Source organism: Brachionichthys hirsutus, chromosome 8 (genome assembly GCF_040956055.1).
Source record: "Brachionichthys hirsutus isolate HB-005 chromosome 8, CSIRO-AGI_Bhir_v1, whole genome shotgun sequence".
Lineage (NCBI taxonomy): Eukaryota > Metazoa > Chordata > Actinopteri > Lophiiformes > Brachionichthyidae > Brachionichthys > Brachionichthys hirsutus.
This window is the reverse complement of record NC_090904.1, coordinates 12,080,517-12,094,478: the sequence shown is the minus strand read 5'-3', so window position 1 is coordinate 12,094,478 and position 13,962 is coordinate 12,080,517. Positions and strand designations below refer to the sequence as shown.

Below are 13,962 nucleotides of genomic sequence, written 5' to 3'. Positions count from 1 at the left end.
TGTTCGAATCAAAGCCAGTGGCCCAGAAAAGACATCTGCTGATTTTTTTTAGCAAACTCCTAAATAAATTCCAAACATCGTATTTATAACGGGGAATAAAGCAGCTTGCATTCGAGTGTTTCTGGTGGTTGAAGTGAGACAAAATAGAATATTAAATGTGTCTATCAATCTGGAAGCGCGATATAAAAAGCACATTCTTAAGATGGCTTTTGTTTGGTGTCATATAAATTCGCCCATTATGCTTTAAACCTATAAAGCTGGTATTTTACACATTTAACAGCCATATGTGAGCAGCGGCCATGTCCTTTGGCATTCAGGGAGGATGCGTGTGTTGGAAATGATCCAGGCTCTTCTTTACACTTGCATCAGAAAAGGACATGCAGCAGATGTATAGTTTCTTTTCTCCTTTGCCCCCCTTCCCCTCTCTTTGCCCATTTCCCCTTCTAAGATGTAGGGAATTATTTGCCTCCACACACACACACACACACCTCAGTTGTTTGTCATTTTGCTGATCTCGATGCTTGCTCATATTTTTGTATTCTTATCCACCTGCAGAAGGATGATCCATTGCACTTATTCCTTGAAAGTGTGACTGTAGCCTAAGTCAATATTTCCAGGCTGTATTCAGCATATGGAGGGTTTACTGAAGAGGGACAGCTAGTTAGCAGCAATGGCGGCGGGGGTGCTGGTACCGGTGGCGTAGGCCACCTTTTTTTTCCCCTCAGAGTCAGCAAGGGTAAAATGTCAAGCATTTCTTAGAGAAGCGGCTCCATAGGATTCCGTTCAAAGCTTTAATCTTAATTGAGAGCATCACACATTGATATTCCATAGGCCTCTTTGCCCTTCGCCTCTCAGCTACTTTCATTTAGAGGACAGCCGTACTGCACTACAGCACAGGGATTGCTTTGTCAGACAGCCAAGAGGCCAAAGGCAAGGTCAGGCCTCTCTTTGTGACGGTGGCTCGCATTGGAGCAAAGGGACCATCTCTTTGATGCCGTCAGTACTTTCATGAAACATTTAACAATCATCCCGAGTGAAAAATGAATGAAATCTAGGAGCATTCCAGCCGTAAACTAACATGAAATACTGCGGAGGAATCCTGTTTCTGGGGGTCCATTTTAGTAGTTTCAGTTGGTAGTTAGTAGGAAACGACCTCCTGCTGCAGCTTGAGGGCAAAAAGTACGGCGATCTCATTCAGTGCAGACTGAAGGAAGATATTTGCTTATTTAGCAAATATATGGCTAAATATATCCCAGAATTTACTCAGTTATGCTAAACACTATCTGACATAATCATTTGATTCCAAACACAAAATCATTCAAGCTTGAAAGCTCTCAATCTGTGCCATAACATCGCTTATTCCTTGAAAAAAGCAGACGAACTAACTGACCTGAAAGATGCAGCGATAAGACCCACAACTTCATGTAAGGCGAGGAGGAGGAGGAGGAGGAGGGGGGGGGGGGGGATCGTAACGCTCTCGCCACTCCTGTGGGAAGACTTGTCCTGCCACATTTCCAGAAGGGATGAAAACAGATGGAAATTCAAGCATGTGACGCACAAACACACAGAAACCGTTTGCGGATGAGTGCAAAGCCCCCATCAGCGGGACTGAGGACCGAGCTCGCCTCCATTTCTCATGCCTCAGCCGACTGCTGACACCGAGGAGATAGCGGCACAGATAGGCGTGCATGTGCAACCTGAGGGCAAGCAGGGCAGAAAACACAAAGAGTGAAGGGGGGGGGGGGTAACAGATGATCCACCTGCCACACTTGAGACCTGTTTGGGAAGCACCTCTCAAGATAACCAGTTTCTCCTTCTGCTAATGAAACACTAAATAAGGATTAAAGGATTAGTCCCTCGATGAGTTGTTTCACACGCACAAACTATGAATAATGGGGCTGCTCTGGAGGGACGGCGGCTTCCGACGCGTTTATCAGGTGATCAGCTGATAAAGCTTCAGAGGAGCTGCTCCGATTTCAAAGTGTCCTCCTCTGGTGGGAAAGCCTCTCAGAAACGCCTCGACACAGTCGGGCTCCCGATCTATCTGGACAACAAAGCAACTGAACCCCTCATCGTGAAAGAATCTTTAAAGAGAGCCCCCCCCCCCCCCTTATCACATAATCAATAAAATCCATTCCAGCCAGGCAGTGATAGGTCAGCCTTTCCAAGACCTACTTTACAAATTATCAGCAAACATGAGAACATTGTCAAAAATAGTTATTTCTATTGCATTTAATCATCCATTTAGAGCTGAACTTTCGCATTAGCAAAGGTTGCAAAATGTGCGTCTTAAAATAGCCATGAAATCAGGCTATCGCTACTGGTTTTTTATTTTTGGCGACTTTTCAAATATGAGCTTTTTTTCTATGCGGAAAGAGGACGCGTGGGGTCCGCACACGAGTCAAGGCTGTTCCTCTGCTCGGGATTTAAATATAGCCTCGCCATTACTGCTGTCACTCACGGACTTGTAGTGACCTCTTGACCTCGCCTGTACAAAAGAGACTTGAAGCTGACACGTTCGCTCCAAATGTTTTTCACCAGGGCAGGAAAAACAGACGCAGGGACACGTGTTGAGGTTTTTGGGGGGGGGGTTTTCCTATGAGGATTTACTTTTTCCTCATTTGAGCTCTCGTTTTGTGTGAATGCACGGGAGACGGGCGGACGAGGCGTTCACACCGCAGCGGAACGCTTCTGTAGGCGAATGTCAGTTGTGTTGCTGTTCAGCCTGGACATTTCAGCGCTGCAGGCCGTCGCCCGGCCACGTGTGGGCAGCATGCTCCTTTTACGCAACTCACTTTCTCTTGTGACCGGATTGCTGCTTTCAAAATCATTTGCAGGTTAACGTCCAGCTATTGTCACCTCGTAAAAAGGCTGTAAAGTCTTGTTAATCCAGTCAGGAGCAAGCGGCACGTACTTAAAATGTAATCCGGTGTAAAGTTAGATGATTGAACTTGTTCCAAAGATGACTTTTCGGGTGAACGATCTCGCCTCGGGGTCAGCCTTCGCTATGATTCGCTTTAGTCCAGTTCAACAACAATTAGATGCAGTAAAAAAAAAAAATTGACCTTGAAACGCGATCTGTTGTCCCTTAGGTTTACAATGTTCTGAAATGTAATCCAGACTATGACTCTTCATCAATTCATTTGAGAAGTTAAGATTTCTTTTATTTCGGCCATAAAAAACGCAGAACGAAGTACTTCCTGTATCTTGACAAGTAAAGGAGCAAACAAGTACACGGGGGGGGTCACTTCAGTATAAAAGCCTGCATCCCCGTAAATAGATCCCGTATAAATAGTCCGACCCCTGCACATGGCTGCTCGCTCCTCAGTCGTTGCAGCGGAGGTTCAAAATCGCGCGTGATGACAAAGGTGGCCGAGGAATAAAAGGTTTGTAGAGGAAAGGAGGGTTAACGGCGCTTTGAGTTACTGCTTCTGAGCGGAATGGCGGAAGAATTACGGCGCAAGTCACATCTCGACGTGACACATTAGTGCGAGAGCGGGCGCACCCAATTCCAGAGAGGCCTGTTAGCCTTTACCAGCGCACATGACACCGCTGCCATTTTCTCATGTCAGCGACACCCACAGAAACGTATTAAGGATGGCTCTGAATGGGATGCGTCCCACGGACCAATGCGGTTCAGAGTATTCTTTCTGAAAATTCCCTCTGTGGAGCCACCGGTCCACACGATGTTGGAGTTTCTTATACACACCGGAGACTCAATCGACCCCCGGAGGATGAACTTGCTTCCCCAAACATCGGTTTGCACATGCCTCAATCAGTCCTATACATAGGTAGGCTGTTTGTTGGAAGGGGGCGGGGGGTTGGAGAAGGAGAAGAGGCTGTCAGGAGGGGAAGAGCCTGAGTTAACCTCTGTGGCTCGTGTTTCTACTGTGCATTAATGGAAGCCTGTCATCATTACGGACAGAAACAGGAGGGCGCCTGCCAGCTGCATGACCCCCATAAAACAGAGCAGGAAATCCTAGCAGGGAATGAAAGGGGGAAAAGGTCTCTCTTTTCTCCCTCTCTCCTCTAATGATCCTTCCTCCGCTCTCTCTGGCCTCCTATTTATGTGGCAAATCGGCGCCGTCACCGTGGAGAACACGTTTAAAAACGTAGGAGGACAAAACTTAAAGTGTTGAGGATGCAGTTGTTCTAATGCATATTAAATGAACAGTCAGATTGGTATCGGCTGCTCCTCCGTTAAGCCCGCTTTAGAGTATTCCTGTCACACTGGGAGGAACCTGTATAATCATTACATACAGTAGTTCAGCCTTCGCTCTGCGACCGAAGTCCAGGGTCTGTAATTTAACTGGACTCTGTCATATTTCACTCAGCGGTGTCGACTTAAACGTGACAAGGACTTTATCAGAGGCACTTCCTATCAGATCCCCAGGAGTCCAAACATGCTGAACACGACGTCCCCAGGAAGCCAGGTTCCTTATCGCAGCCAATAAGATAGCAGCGCAGGCTTTATTGTGGTTCTGAGGCTACACATTAATCCACTCTGTTAGAGCCCATCATGTGATAACTTCAGTCATTACCAGTAGTAAAATCATAATTACTGTGGAACCGGTGAGTGTGTGACAACGGGGAAGCGGAGGGGGGTCTTCGCAATCCAGCCAGGCAATATAAAAAAAAACAGAGATGCTTCAAATAAATAAAATCAGATTATGTGATTAAAGGTTTGCTCAGACATGCGTGTCTGCGTGAGCTAGCGTGTGTGCAACATCCATGGAAATGAGCATGTGCGCGTGTGATCGATGCGTGATTCACTTGTGTCACAACTGCGCACAGAAACGACTGGACATCCTGACCGGAAACCGCAGCCGTCGAAGCTGCGTTTTCCTGCGACACAGAACCCGACACTCTCACAAAGAGTCACTTGACTGGACCCTCATATAGGAAGTGAAAGAGGAAGCCCCTCGTCCATCCTGTCCTCCGTCGCCAACCTCTGGGCTGTGATTCACGTGGAGCCGCTCTTCTTAGATGATTGTGAGCCGCTTGCTGTTGCAAAACCACAAACGAAAGAACCGGCCGAGGCTGGAAACAGCTCGCCTATTGGGGGGGGGGTCATGTGTCTGGTCTGTTGACACAGAAGATTAACGGCAATCATTGCAATCCACTGCATTGATCGATGGGGGCTTGTTTGAAACAAAAGAATCCTTACAGAGCTGATCAACTTATCTGCTTGGAGTTGTTGTTTTTGTGCGTGTCGGCCCGTCAGGAGCTCCTCAACAGGACGGGTCATGTTTAAACAGCGGAGCTGGACCAGATCAACGCTGTGCAGAAGAGACATGATGTAATATCACAGGTTTAAGTGGCCGGCGGGGCCCGGCCGTGGGGCCCGGTGGCCCTCGAAGCCTCTGGCTGTGTATGTACCCCCCCGGCCGCCTGCATTCCTCTGCCTTTCCCCACACAATGGTGCGTATCTGCAGCATTCCTCTGTCTGTGTCCACTGTCTGACATGCCGCCAGGCCCAGGGCCGACCGCCGGCGCCCGGCTCGGCGCAGACCCTCCACGGCACATTTCAAGGGTCTACGGCATTATTGATTCATAACCAGAGCCAAATGTTCCTATTAGTCACGTGTAATTAAAAAAAAAAGTCTCAGCAGAAGGGATTTTGAAATAAATTTAGGTGATGATGATGATGAGGATGATGCTTCCCTTTTTAAGCCACTTCATCATCTCGTTCTGTCTTTTCTTTCCCCCGTGCAATCGCTCTCTCTCCTCTTGTTTCTAAAAAATGCAAGCGTGTCTATTCTGAAGCGTTTTCGCTGCTCTTTATCCTTCTCCAGCTATTTAGCTTTCTGATGCCACAGCCGTGCAGACACCTTTCCCTCCTGCTGACTCAGTAGCCAGCCTCAGGCGCTGTGGGCTGGAGGGGGGAGGGGGGCACCAGCCTATCACATGCTAGGGAAAAGAGCTGGCTAATCGTTTCTACAATGGTACCCTGCACACTGTCACACAGAACCACAAACTGCTCTCCTCGCCTCGCGCTTCCAGTCGGGTTTTTAACGCTGCTGCTTGGATATCGACAAAAATGCATGGAAAAAACACGACACTCCATTATTAGATATTCAGTATTTACTATTTCACATTATTATGTCATTTACACATGACATCAGAACATGTTTATATTTAAATACGTTAACAAAAAAATAAAATGCAGCTAATCTAAGAGGTTATTTGTGATTACACTTAAGTAGAAAAGGACAGAAACCTAAATTCAAAATGGAAAAACAAGAATCTTAGGATGCAGATGTAATAATCTCTGTTAAATGTGTTCTGCATCTTGCGTTCTTTGCCGTAGCCGCCTGGTTATTTTCTGTCGGCTAACCTCGAGTGCAGCGGCGGGGTGATCGTTTAAAGATCAGGCCTGTTTTCAGAAGGAAACTGCTTTTGCACCTGTGGTGTGATTTCACTGCTGCTTTGCCTCAACAGCGGGGTGAGGTCAAAACTGTCACGGGGGGGGGGGGGGGGGGGGGGGGTCACACATGAAAAGAGAACCTGGATTTCAGGCTGAAGGGAGGCACCGTTAACGGAGCCACCTGCCCGGATGAACTCTCACTGGAGGGTGAGCGGTGAGAAAGTCTCCCGAGATCGAGTGAAAAAGTGTTTACGATTTTGAGCAGAGGGGTTACAAACCCAATTTACAGCGGGACCACTTATCTCACATTATCACAATGGCCTTGGAACAATTACGGTCATCCAAATATTACTGCGATCCTGAACTGAGAATGATCCGAGAGCTGGACTTTAGTTTAAAAAAGAAAAGTAAACGGACAGGAAAACGAATCAACAGATTCTATGGAGGAGTGGTGTGCGCTGGTTGTTGTTTCTCGCTTCCTCTGCGAATGAATGCAGAGGTGATCCGTCTGTCTGAGGAAGAGAGCAGAGGGGAAGCCTGATTTCCACTCCATTTTATCTGTGCCCCACAGCCCCTGCCAGTCAGCCTCATGTGCTTTCACACGCCGGGGTCCCCACAGGAAGCAGCGCTCCACGAGGGGCAGAGGTCAGCGAAGAGGAGAAAGCCACTCGTCCTTTCATTCACCACCGAACCAACAAACGCAGCGCGGCGTGACATTTACTGCACGCCTTGCGACGCGACAATAAGGCGTCGCATACATATGCATTCTAAAACAATTTAAGATCGCAGCTCGACTTTTATACGGAAGACCTGTACTTTTAACCTTAGCATTGGCACTGCACAAATAAATTGATGGTTAGCTTTTATATTTTTATCCCCCCCCCCCCTCCCCGAGGAATTTAAAAAGATCTGTTTGTTTGTTTGTGAGCAGGATACACAAACAATTTGGACACGGTTTCCTGTCGGGGAACCCTCGTGTGGCAGAGAAAACCCATCAAATATTAGACTGGATCCAGGTTTTTTTTTTTACACCCACCTCCCCCACTTACTTTCACGTTGCAAGATCCCAGAGGGAAACCGTTAAATCCAAATGTTATAGACAACTGTGAGACATTTTAATCAGAGATAAGCAATGAGGATGGAAACAGGTGATCGACATTTTGAGAAGAATACACCCTGTAGGACAGGAAATGCTGACTCAAACAGATGTTCCTTATGATAAAGGTTACGGACCGATTCCAGCTCTAGGTGGACGTTCTCTTTGTTAAAGAACCGAAATGCTGCTGCTGGTGTTTGGCTCCAACCCGTGAGGGATGAAAAGCCTCTCTTTTCATCTTTACAGAAATTCATCCAATCCTATTCTTTCATGTCAATCAGAGATTTGATGTAAATTGTGAATTTTCTTTTACGATTCAGGTTAAATATGTTCATTGAATATTCTAAGATTCTAAAGAGTGAAACGCAGCAGAATAAAAACTTGGAACCTGCATGAAGAATCGGACTCTTGGAAAATAGTGACGTTTGTCTAAAAAGAAAAATCCATCAGCACATGTGACGCGATTTAAAAACTCACAATAGGTTTATTGATCCATCGTAAATGCAAAAACATAGCAGACGAAAAACAATTTGCGTGACGATATATTATCTTAAAAAGAAGAGCAAATAAGGAAGACGTCTGTCCAGCAGAATCTGATTCATAAAAATAATTGAACATGTCATTTCTAGCATCAGTCTTCTCAGTTTATTTATTTTTTCTAATGAAGCATGTACAGAAAATATCATTTGATCTATAAAACTTAAAGCAAATAAAAAAATCACCAAACTGGCCAGTAACCGAGGCAGAAAGGATTAAAATGGTCTATTGATAATAATAACAATAAAAAAAAAGAGAATATTCTCTGATTTCAAGTATTTTCCTTTCCAACACAATACAGATATGCTTGTATAAAATAAAACATCTCACGCATGTCCCGCATGCCTCAATGCGAATTCCCCCCTCATTAATTGTTGCAGATATGATTATATGAGAGAAATCCTAATGTCCGACGTGAATTAAACTACAACGGGATCCGTGAGTCTGGAATGGCTCACATTAAATACTCTGGCGAGGAAGGATTGTCGCTGGTGGAGCCGGTTTCGTGGTAACAGTTTGCGCCGGAAAGTTTCTCGCATTTCAGTTTGTACGCGTCCCGCTCCCGAACCAGTCTGTTGAGTTCGTGTTTCAGCTGCTCGACCTGCGACACCAGGCTGGTCTTTTCGTGCTCCAAAATGTGCTTCTGCTGGACGCGCTTGTAGCGGCAGGACTGCGCGTAACCCCTGTTCTTCAGGGTCCGGCGCTTCTGCTTCAGGCGCATCATGTCGTCTTTGCTGAGGCCCCTGAGGAGACGGTTGAGCTCCCGGACGGACATGGACACCAGCTGCTCGTCCGAGAACGGGGTCTCGATGTTGGATCGCCGCTCGTGGCGGCTCGTGTGCTCGTTTTGGAGATGGTGGTGCGCGCCGAGGACCTGCTGCGCCCCCGGCGACTGAGGGGACCCGCAGCCGATGTCATCTTTGAGGTAAGGGTCTTGGCAATGGCTGCTGGGGATGCCCTGCATGTCGGGGTGACCCGAGAGTCCCGGGTAATGCTGCGCCGGCTCGTTCAGGTGGCCGTAGCCGTCGTAGTCGGCTTGGAACGGGGGAGGGTGGTGGCTGTGGGGCGCGGACGGGTGGCCCTGCTGCGCCGTGGCGCCGATCAGGGCCTCCATCGCGTCCTCGGGCGTCAGACCGAAAGCCTGGGGGTACATCTGCTGGGGGTAACCCCCGTTGTTGGGTATCCAGAAGTGGTCGCCGCCGGGGTTTGGGTTGAGGTTGGGCGACGAGGGCACCGAGGTGCAAGGCGTGCTGCCAGGGGTGGAAGAAACAGAGTCGGGTCTCTGCAGCTGGCTGCACGGCCCCCCCAGGAAGGAGCGGTCCACCCCCTGCAGCGCCTCCTTTTTCACGCCGAACTTCATCAAGTCGAAGTCGCTGACGAAATCCATGGTTGTTTTCTGCAGTCCCAAAAGTGAATGCGCCTCAGCGGTCATAGTCGGCATAAACGAACCGGTTCTGTTCAGAGCGCTCCGGATATCCACAGATATTTCATGCAGTCAATGGAAAGGAAAAAATGGTTTCCCAAAAGTCCAAACTTCAAACGAGAGAGGGGAGAAACTCGCACTCGCCTCCCACCTGATCGGAATGTGCGCGGCGCAGCCTGCTCGGGTCCAACGCGACGAGCGCACTGATGCCGGAGGAGTCCACGAACCTCTGGCTGGCTCGGGAGACGCGCACTTTCTTCATAAAGCTGCATTGGGATGATGTCACGAGACTACACCTCCACGAGCCGCGCCAATGGGAGACGCCGAGGAGGAGCGATTTGCGTAAAAGCTGCGCTTTGCCCTCCGGAGCTGGTCGTGACGATCATGTGAGCAAAAAGGCTTTAAATGCGCAGCAGCACGTTTATTTCTACATGTCCGATTTAAAATAAATACTAAATAATAATAATAACTTTACATTTAAGACCAAATGCTTCCCAGTTTAATACAAATTCAATGGACGTATGGAATATAGGCTAATCTTTAATTTTCAAATCTACATTACTAATTTATTTACATTTTATTTGATCTTAATCTGAGTTCACTTTAATGTCAGGATTTGTGGTGGGTTTTCAAACGACTGTCTGATTTCACCAGTTTTCACGCTCTTGCACCTCAGTCTATCTGTGCACTAGAGAATACTGACCTCTTCTGGCCATTAACCGACACTGCACATTAAGAGCAAATAGCCCAGGTTTTAACAAAACTCAGAAACATTAACTGTTACGCATAAAACTGATCTTCTATGCGTAAATTATCAAAACATTATGTTGCTTGATCAGGCTCTCCCTCTAGCTCTGGCATGTTCCTGTCCACTGGGGACAAACTGCACAGGATATGAAAGGGTTAAACATGATGCCAAAGGCAATAAAAACGGCCGTCCAGGAATGTGGAGGCATTGTTTCAGTCGCTGGGAATAAAGGAAAAGAGAAGACGGCGTGTCGGACGAAGGATGGATCAGTGACAAAACCAGGGATTTACAACATCGTGTGCATAAAGTTTATTCAGAGACACATTTTCCTTTGTTTGTCCTTTGAGATTTCAGCGATATAAAACAAATAGGACTGTGAATATTCCACCAACAAGTTTGATGGACGCCGGCTTTTATCTGATTTATCATCGATTACACAACTAGAAGCAGAAAACATAGAACCCACAAAAACTGAAGGCAAGAAGCATCATGTTCATGTTTTTTTTTTACTGGAATGGTGTTTGTTGGCTGTCTTTTAAATGAGAATGTTCAGTCAAAGCTAATAAACTGATCTGTAAAGACATGTCTTCTAAGAGGCTATAACATGCACAGACACCTCAAACGAGGAGGGTCACCTCCTTCGTGTTTGCATAGTGTCAGATAAAAAAAAAAGAAATAAAATGCAATCAGGCACAAAGACAGTCTCACTAGAAGCAACGCATCTGTTGGTAACATCCATTACCGTACTGTGTGTCACAAAAATATAGATTTGAACCTCAGGTATGGATCCAATGACTCAGTGGTGGAACATAGTGATACAAAATCAGCCTAAACTTGAATCGGGATGTTTGTGGCGTGTGGACAGATGGGGATTGCGTCTGGGTCCCCTCTGTCTTTCTGTGTACACAACATCTTTCCCACACGGCAGTGATGCTCCGAGTGTTTCACTGGCTGTTGTGTCAACACAAAAAAGGCCATAAATAAGACTTAAGACACTCGTTCTCCAGTCAGGGGATAACAAACATGGAGCGAACAAGTAGCATTAGGAGGAAAGCAATGGCCAGACAACATAAAAGAGAAGTCATGATCGCTGGAGAACAACTCAGGTATGAATGGGGGGGGGGGCATATAGATCCAAGCTCTGTTGGTTTTAAGTTTTAAATTCTGCTGGTTTGTGTGAACTTAATTTCAAGGTTGAGGCTCCACGATGGAAAACTGATCAAGGACCGGCGCTACCACCTGCGCACGTATCCCAACTGCTTTGTGGGGCAGGAACTGATTTCCTGGCTCGTGAGCCACAAGGAGTCTCCGGATCGAGCGACGGCCGTCCGCCTCCTGCAGCACCTCATGGATAACGACATCATTCACCACGGTGAGCAGGCGAGAGGGCCCGAGTCCAAGCAGCCCGAACGCCTCCCGTGGGAAATGTTGTCATTGCAGCTTTATTTAGAGACTCGCCCTTCTCAAACTGCGTGTGTGTGTGTGTGTGTGTGTGCGTGTGTGTGCGTGTGTGTGCGTCCTTCTGTCAGTCTGTGACAAGAGGTCGGTTTTCAAAGATGGCAAATCGCTGTATCGTTTCCGCAAGGATGACGGCACGTTTCCCTTCAACGCAGAAGTGAAAATCTTCATGCGAGGTCAACGACTGTTTGAACAGTAAGTCAGTTGAGTGGGAACATCTGACCTTGAGGCGCCACGTCAGTCGTGGGCATGATCACACGCATCCATCTGAATCAGTCATTCCACACGGTAATGTTATGATCTGCTTTATTTTTTTTATTCCACGCCCGTGTCTTCAGTCTCGTAGGAGACAAGAACTCTATTCTGCAGCTGAGGGAGGAGCACGGCGTCGCATATCAACGCTCCTTTCCTGGCTGCAAGCTGATTGACTGGCTCCTCCAGAACGGAGAAGCAGAGAGTCGGAGTCGAGGACTGGAGCTCTGTCGCGCATTGCAGGAGCACGGCCTCATTCAGCACGGTGAGGGCCGTCCTCATTTGCCCTTTTGTGTGCACGTGGCTATGCGGCAGCTAACGGGCAGCTTTTTGCAGTGTGAAGAAAATACACTTGTGAGAAATTTCATTAAATCCTAAACTGTGTCACCCTGGGGGTTTTTTTTGTGTGTGTTTTGCTTCTTTCCCACCATTCTAGTGTCAAACAAGCACAACTTCTTTGACAGCGGGCTGCTCTATCAGTTCTGCATCAATTTCCGGCACCGCCGGCGTCTCTCTGAGTTGCTAAAGGAAAACGGAGGCCTGACGGTGACGACACACGAGGACAGCCGCCCCGACAGTCCGTTTGTTCTGCGCAAAACCCAACCTCAGGAGGGCAATAGTGCTTTTCAATCTGGTAAAAACAATTAAAAAAAATCCACAGTCGTCCCTTGTTATCACGTGTGTAATATGACCCCCCCCTACCACGACCCCCCGCGAAGTAGCGACACCATATTTATTTCATTATTTTACGTGTATTTTTATCTCCGTCTGTCTGTCTGTGAGCAAGATAACTTTAAACAATTACGGACGGATCTTGATGAAGTTTTCAGGCAAATTTTGGTCGTGATCCAGAAGAGATTCTGGATTCTGGATCATTATGAATCTTTCATTAACATTGAAGTCAAATGAGCTTCGGTTGCTTATCGACCAATGTTTATGAAAGCTGACACAGTCGTGTTGGGTGAGGACCTCTATCTTATCACCAGATTTAATCCAGATCGGATGTGGTTTGAGGAGATTATTGAGGAATGTGCTGCTTGGCGGAGGTTTGCACTTTTCTTTTTACCATCTTTTTACTTTGGCTAGAAAATGCTTATTTTCTCAATAAAATAATGAAAATATAAACATTTGTACATACCGCAGAATCCCGCGATATATTGGATAGATTGGAAAATAAGCAACATATGAATATATATGTTCGGCAAAAAAATCCGCGATAAAGGGTATCCGTGGAAAGTGAACCGGGATATAGCGAGAGGAGACTGTATAGCCTTCTGAGGTGCTAATGGATTTTGCTGTGATTATTGATAATGAATAATATTAATTTGAATACAGTGGGGCCAAGAAAAGACCTGAAACCGGTCAACAACGGGCGTCAAGGCAGCTTGAATTTTCTTCAGCTTCAGTCAGAGGGATTTACACCCCTCGCCCCACTGCCTGCAACTTCAGCCGTGAGATGCAATCCGACATCGGGCAAGTGTAAAACTGTTATTCACAAAGACAACGCATTTGGTATTGAATGGATTGCATCGAGGACTTCTGGTATACTGCAATGTCCAAAACGTAAAAATTGTGATTCAATAATTTTGCAGTACTCAGAAGAACTTTTACTTGTGAAGAATTACTGGCACCCGGTGCGCCGTTCATCAAGAAAGTGCTGACGGTGAGTTATCGTAATGACACATCCACCTGGCAGTTATGAATTTGGTGTAAGATGAGTCCTAAAGTCGAAAAGCAATAAGTCGTAATATAGCAACAAAATAAAATGTAACCCAAAGATTTAATGCATCCAGCTGTGTTTCCTTGTGGGCTTAGCATGTAAACTCAACTTGGCAGATACTTCTGCAGAATATATAATTAATCTCACCCACCGGCCATCACAGATGATAGGAGACGCCCTGGGATGGGGCTTCGTCGTCAGAGGCATGGCTCCTTGTTACGTGCAGGCTGTTGACCGCGGAAGCCCTGCAGCAGCTGCAGGAGTTAAGGTGGGATATATAGCATGTTACATACATGACATTTAAAGAGAAATGGAACACTAAGATTCAGATAATAAATGCATCTCCTATCACTTTCTTTAG

General features: G+C 46.7%; 2 protein-coding genes across 2 annotated transcripts in view; one reads left to right on the top strand and one right to left on the bottom strand.

The window, feature by feature from the left end:
* Positions 1–7,984: 7,984 nt before the first annotated feature.
* LOC137898260 (transcription factor MafB-like) lies at positions 7,985–9,432 on the bottom strand. Its single transcript, XM_068742280.1, has one exon. The coding sequence runs from the start codon at positions 9,430–9,432 to the stop codon at positions 8,455–8,457; it is 978 nt and encodes a 325-aa protein (XP_068598381.1). The 3' UTR covers positions 7,985–8,454.
* A 1,762-nt stretch (positions 9,433–11,194) lies between these two features.
* LOC137898138 (DEP domain-containing mTOR-interacting protein-like) overlaps positions 11,195–13,962 on the top strand; it is a 3,633-nt gene continuing 865 nt past the window's right edge. Inside the window, exons 1-8 of the mRNA XM_068742135.1 lie at positions 11,195–11,277; positions 11,365–11,543; positions 11,701–11,824; positions 11,968–12,146; positions 12,318–12,515; positions 13,217–13,354; positions 13,474–13,544; positions 13,765–13,869. Of these exons, the coding sequence (XP_068598236.1) occupies positions 11,195–11,277; positions 11,365–11,543; positions 11,701–11,824; positions 11,968–12,146; positions 12,318–12,515; positions 13,217–13,354; positions 13,474–13,544; positions 13,765–13,869 (1,077 nt within the window). The remainder of the gene's footprint in view (positions 11,278–11,364; positions 11,544–11,700; positions 11,825–11,967; positions 12,147–12,317; positions 12,516–13,216; positions 13,355–13,473; positions 13,545–13,764; positions 13,870–13,962) is intronic.

What these genes read in the sequence shown, in the direction of transcription:
- LOC137898260 (XM_068742280.1), bottom strand. Translation starts at nt 9,432, where the DNA reads ATGACCGCTGAGGCGCATTCACTTTTGGGACTGCAGAAAACAACCATG.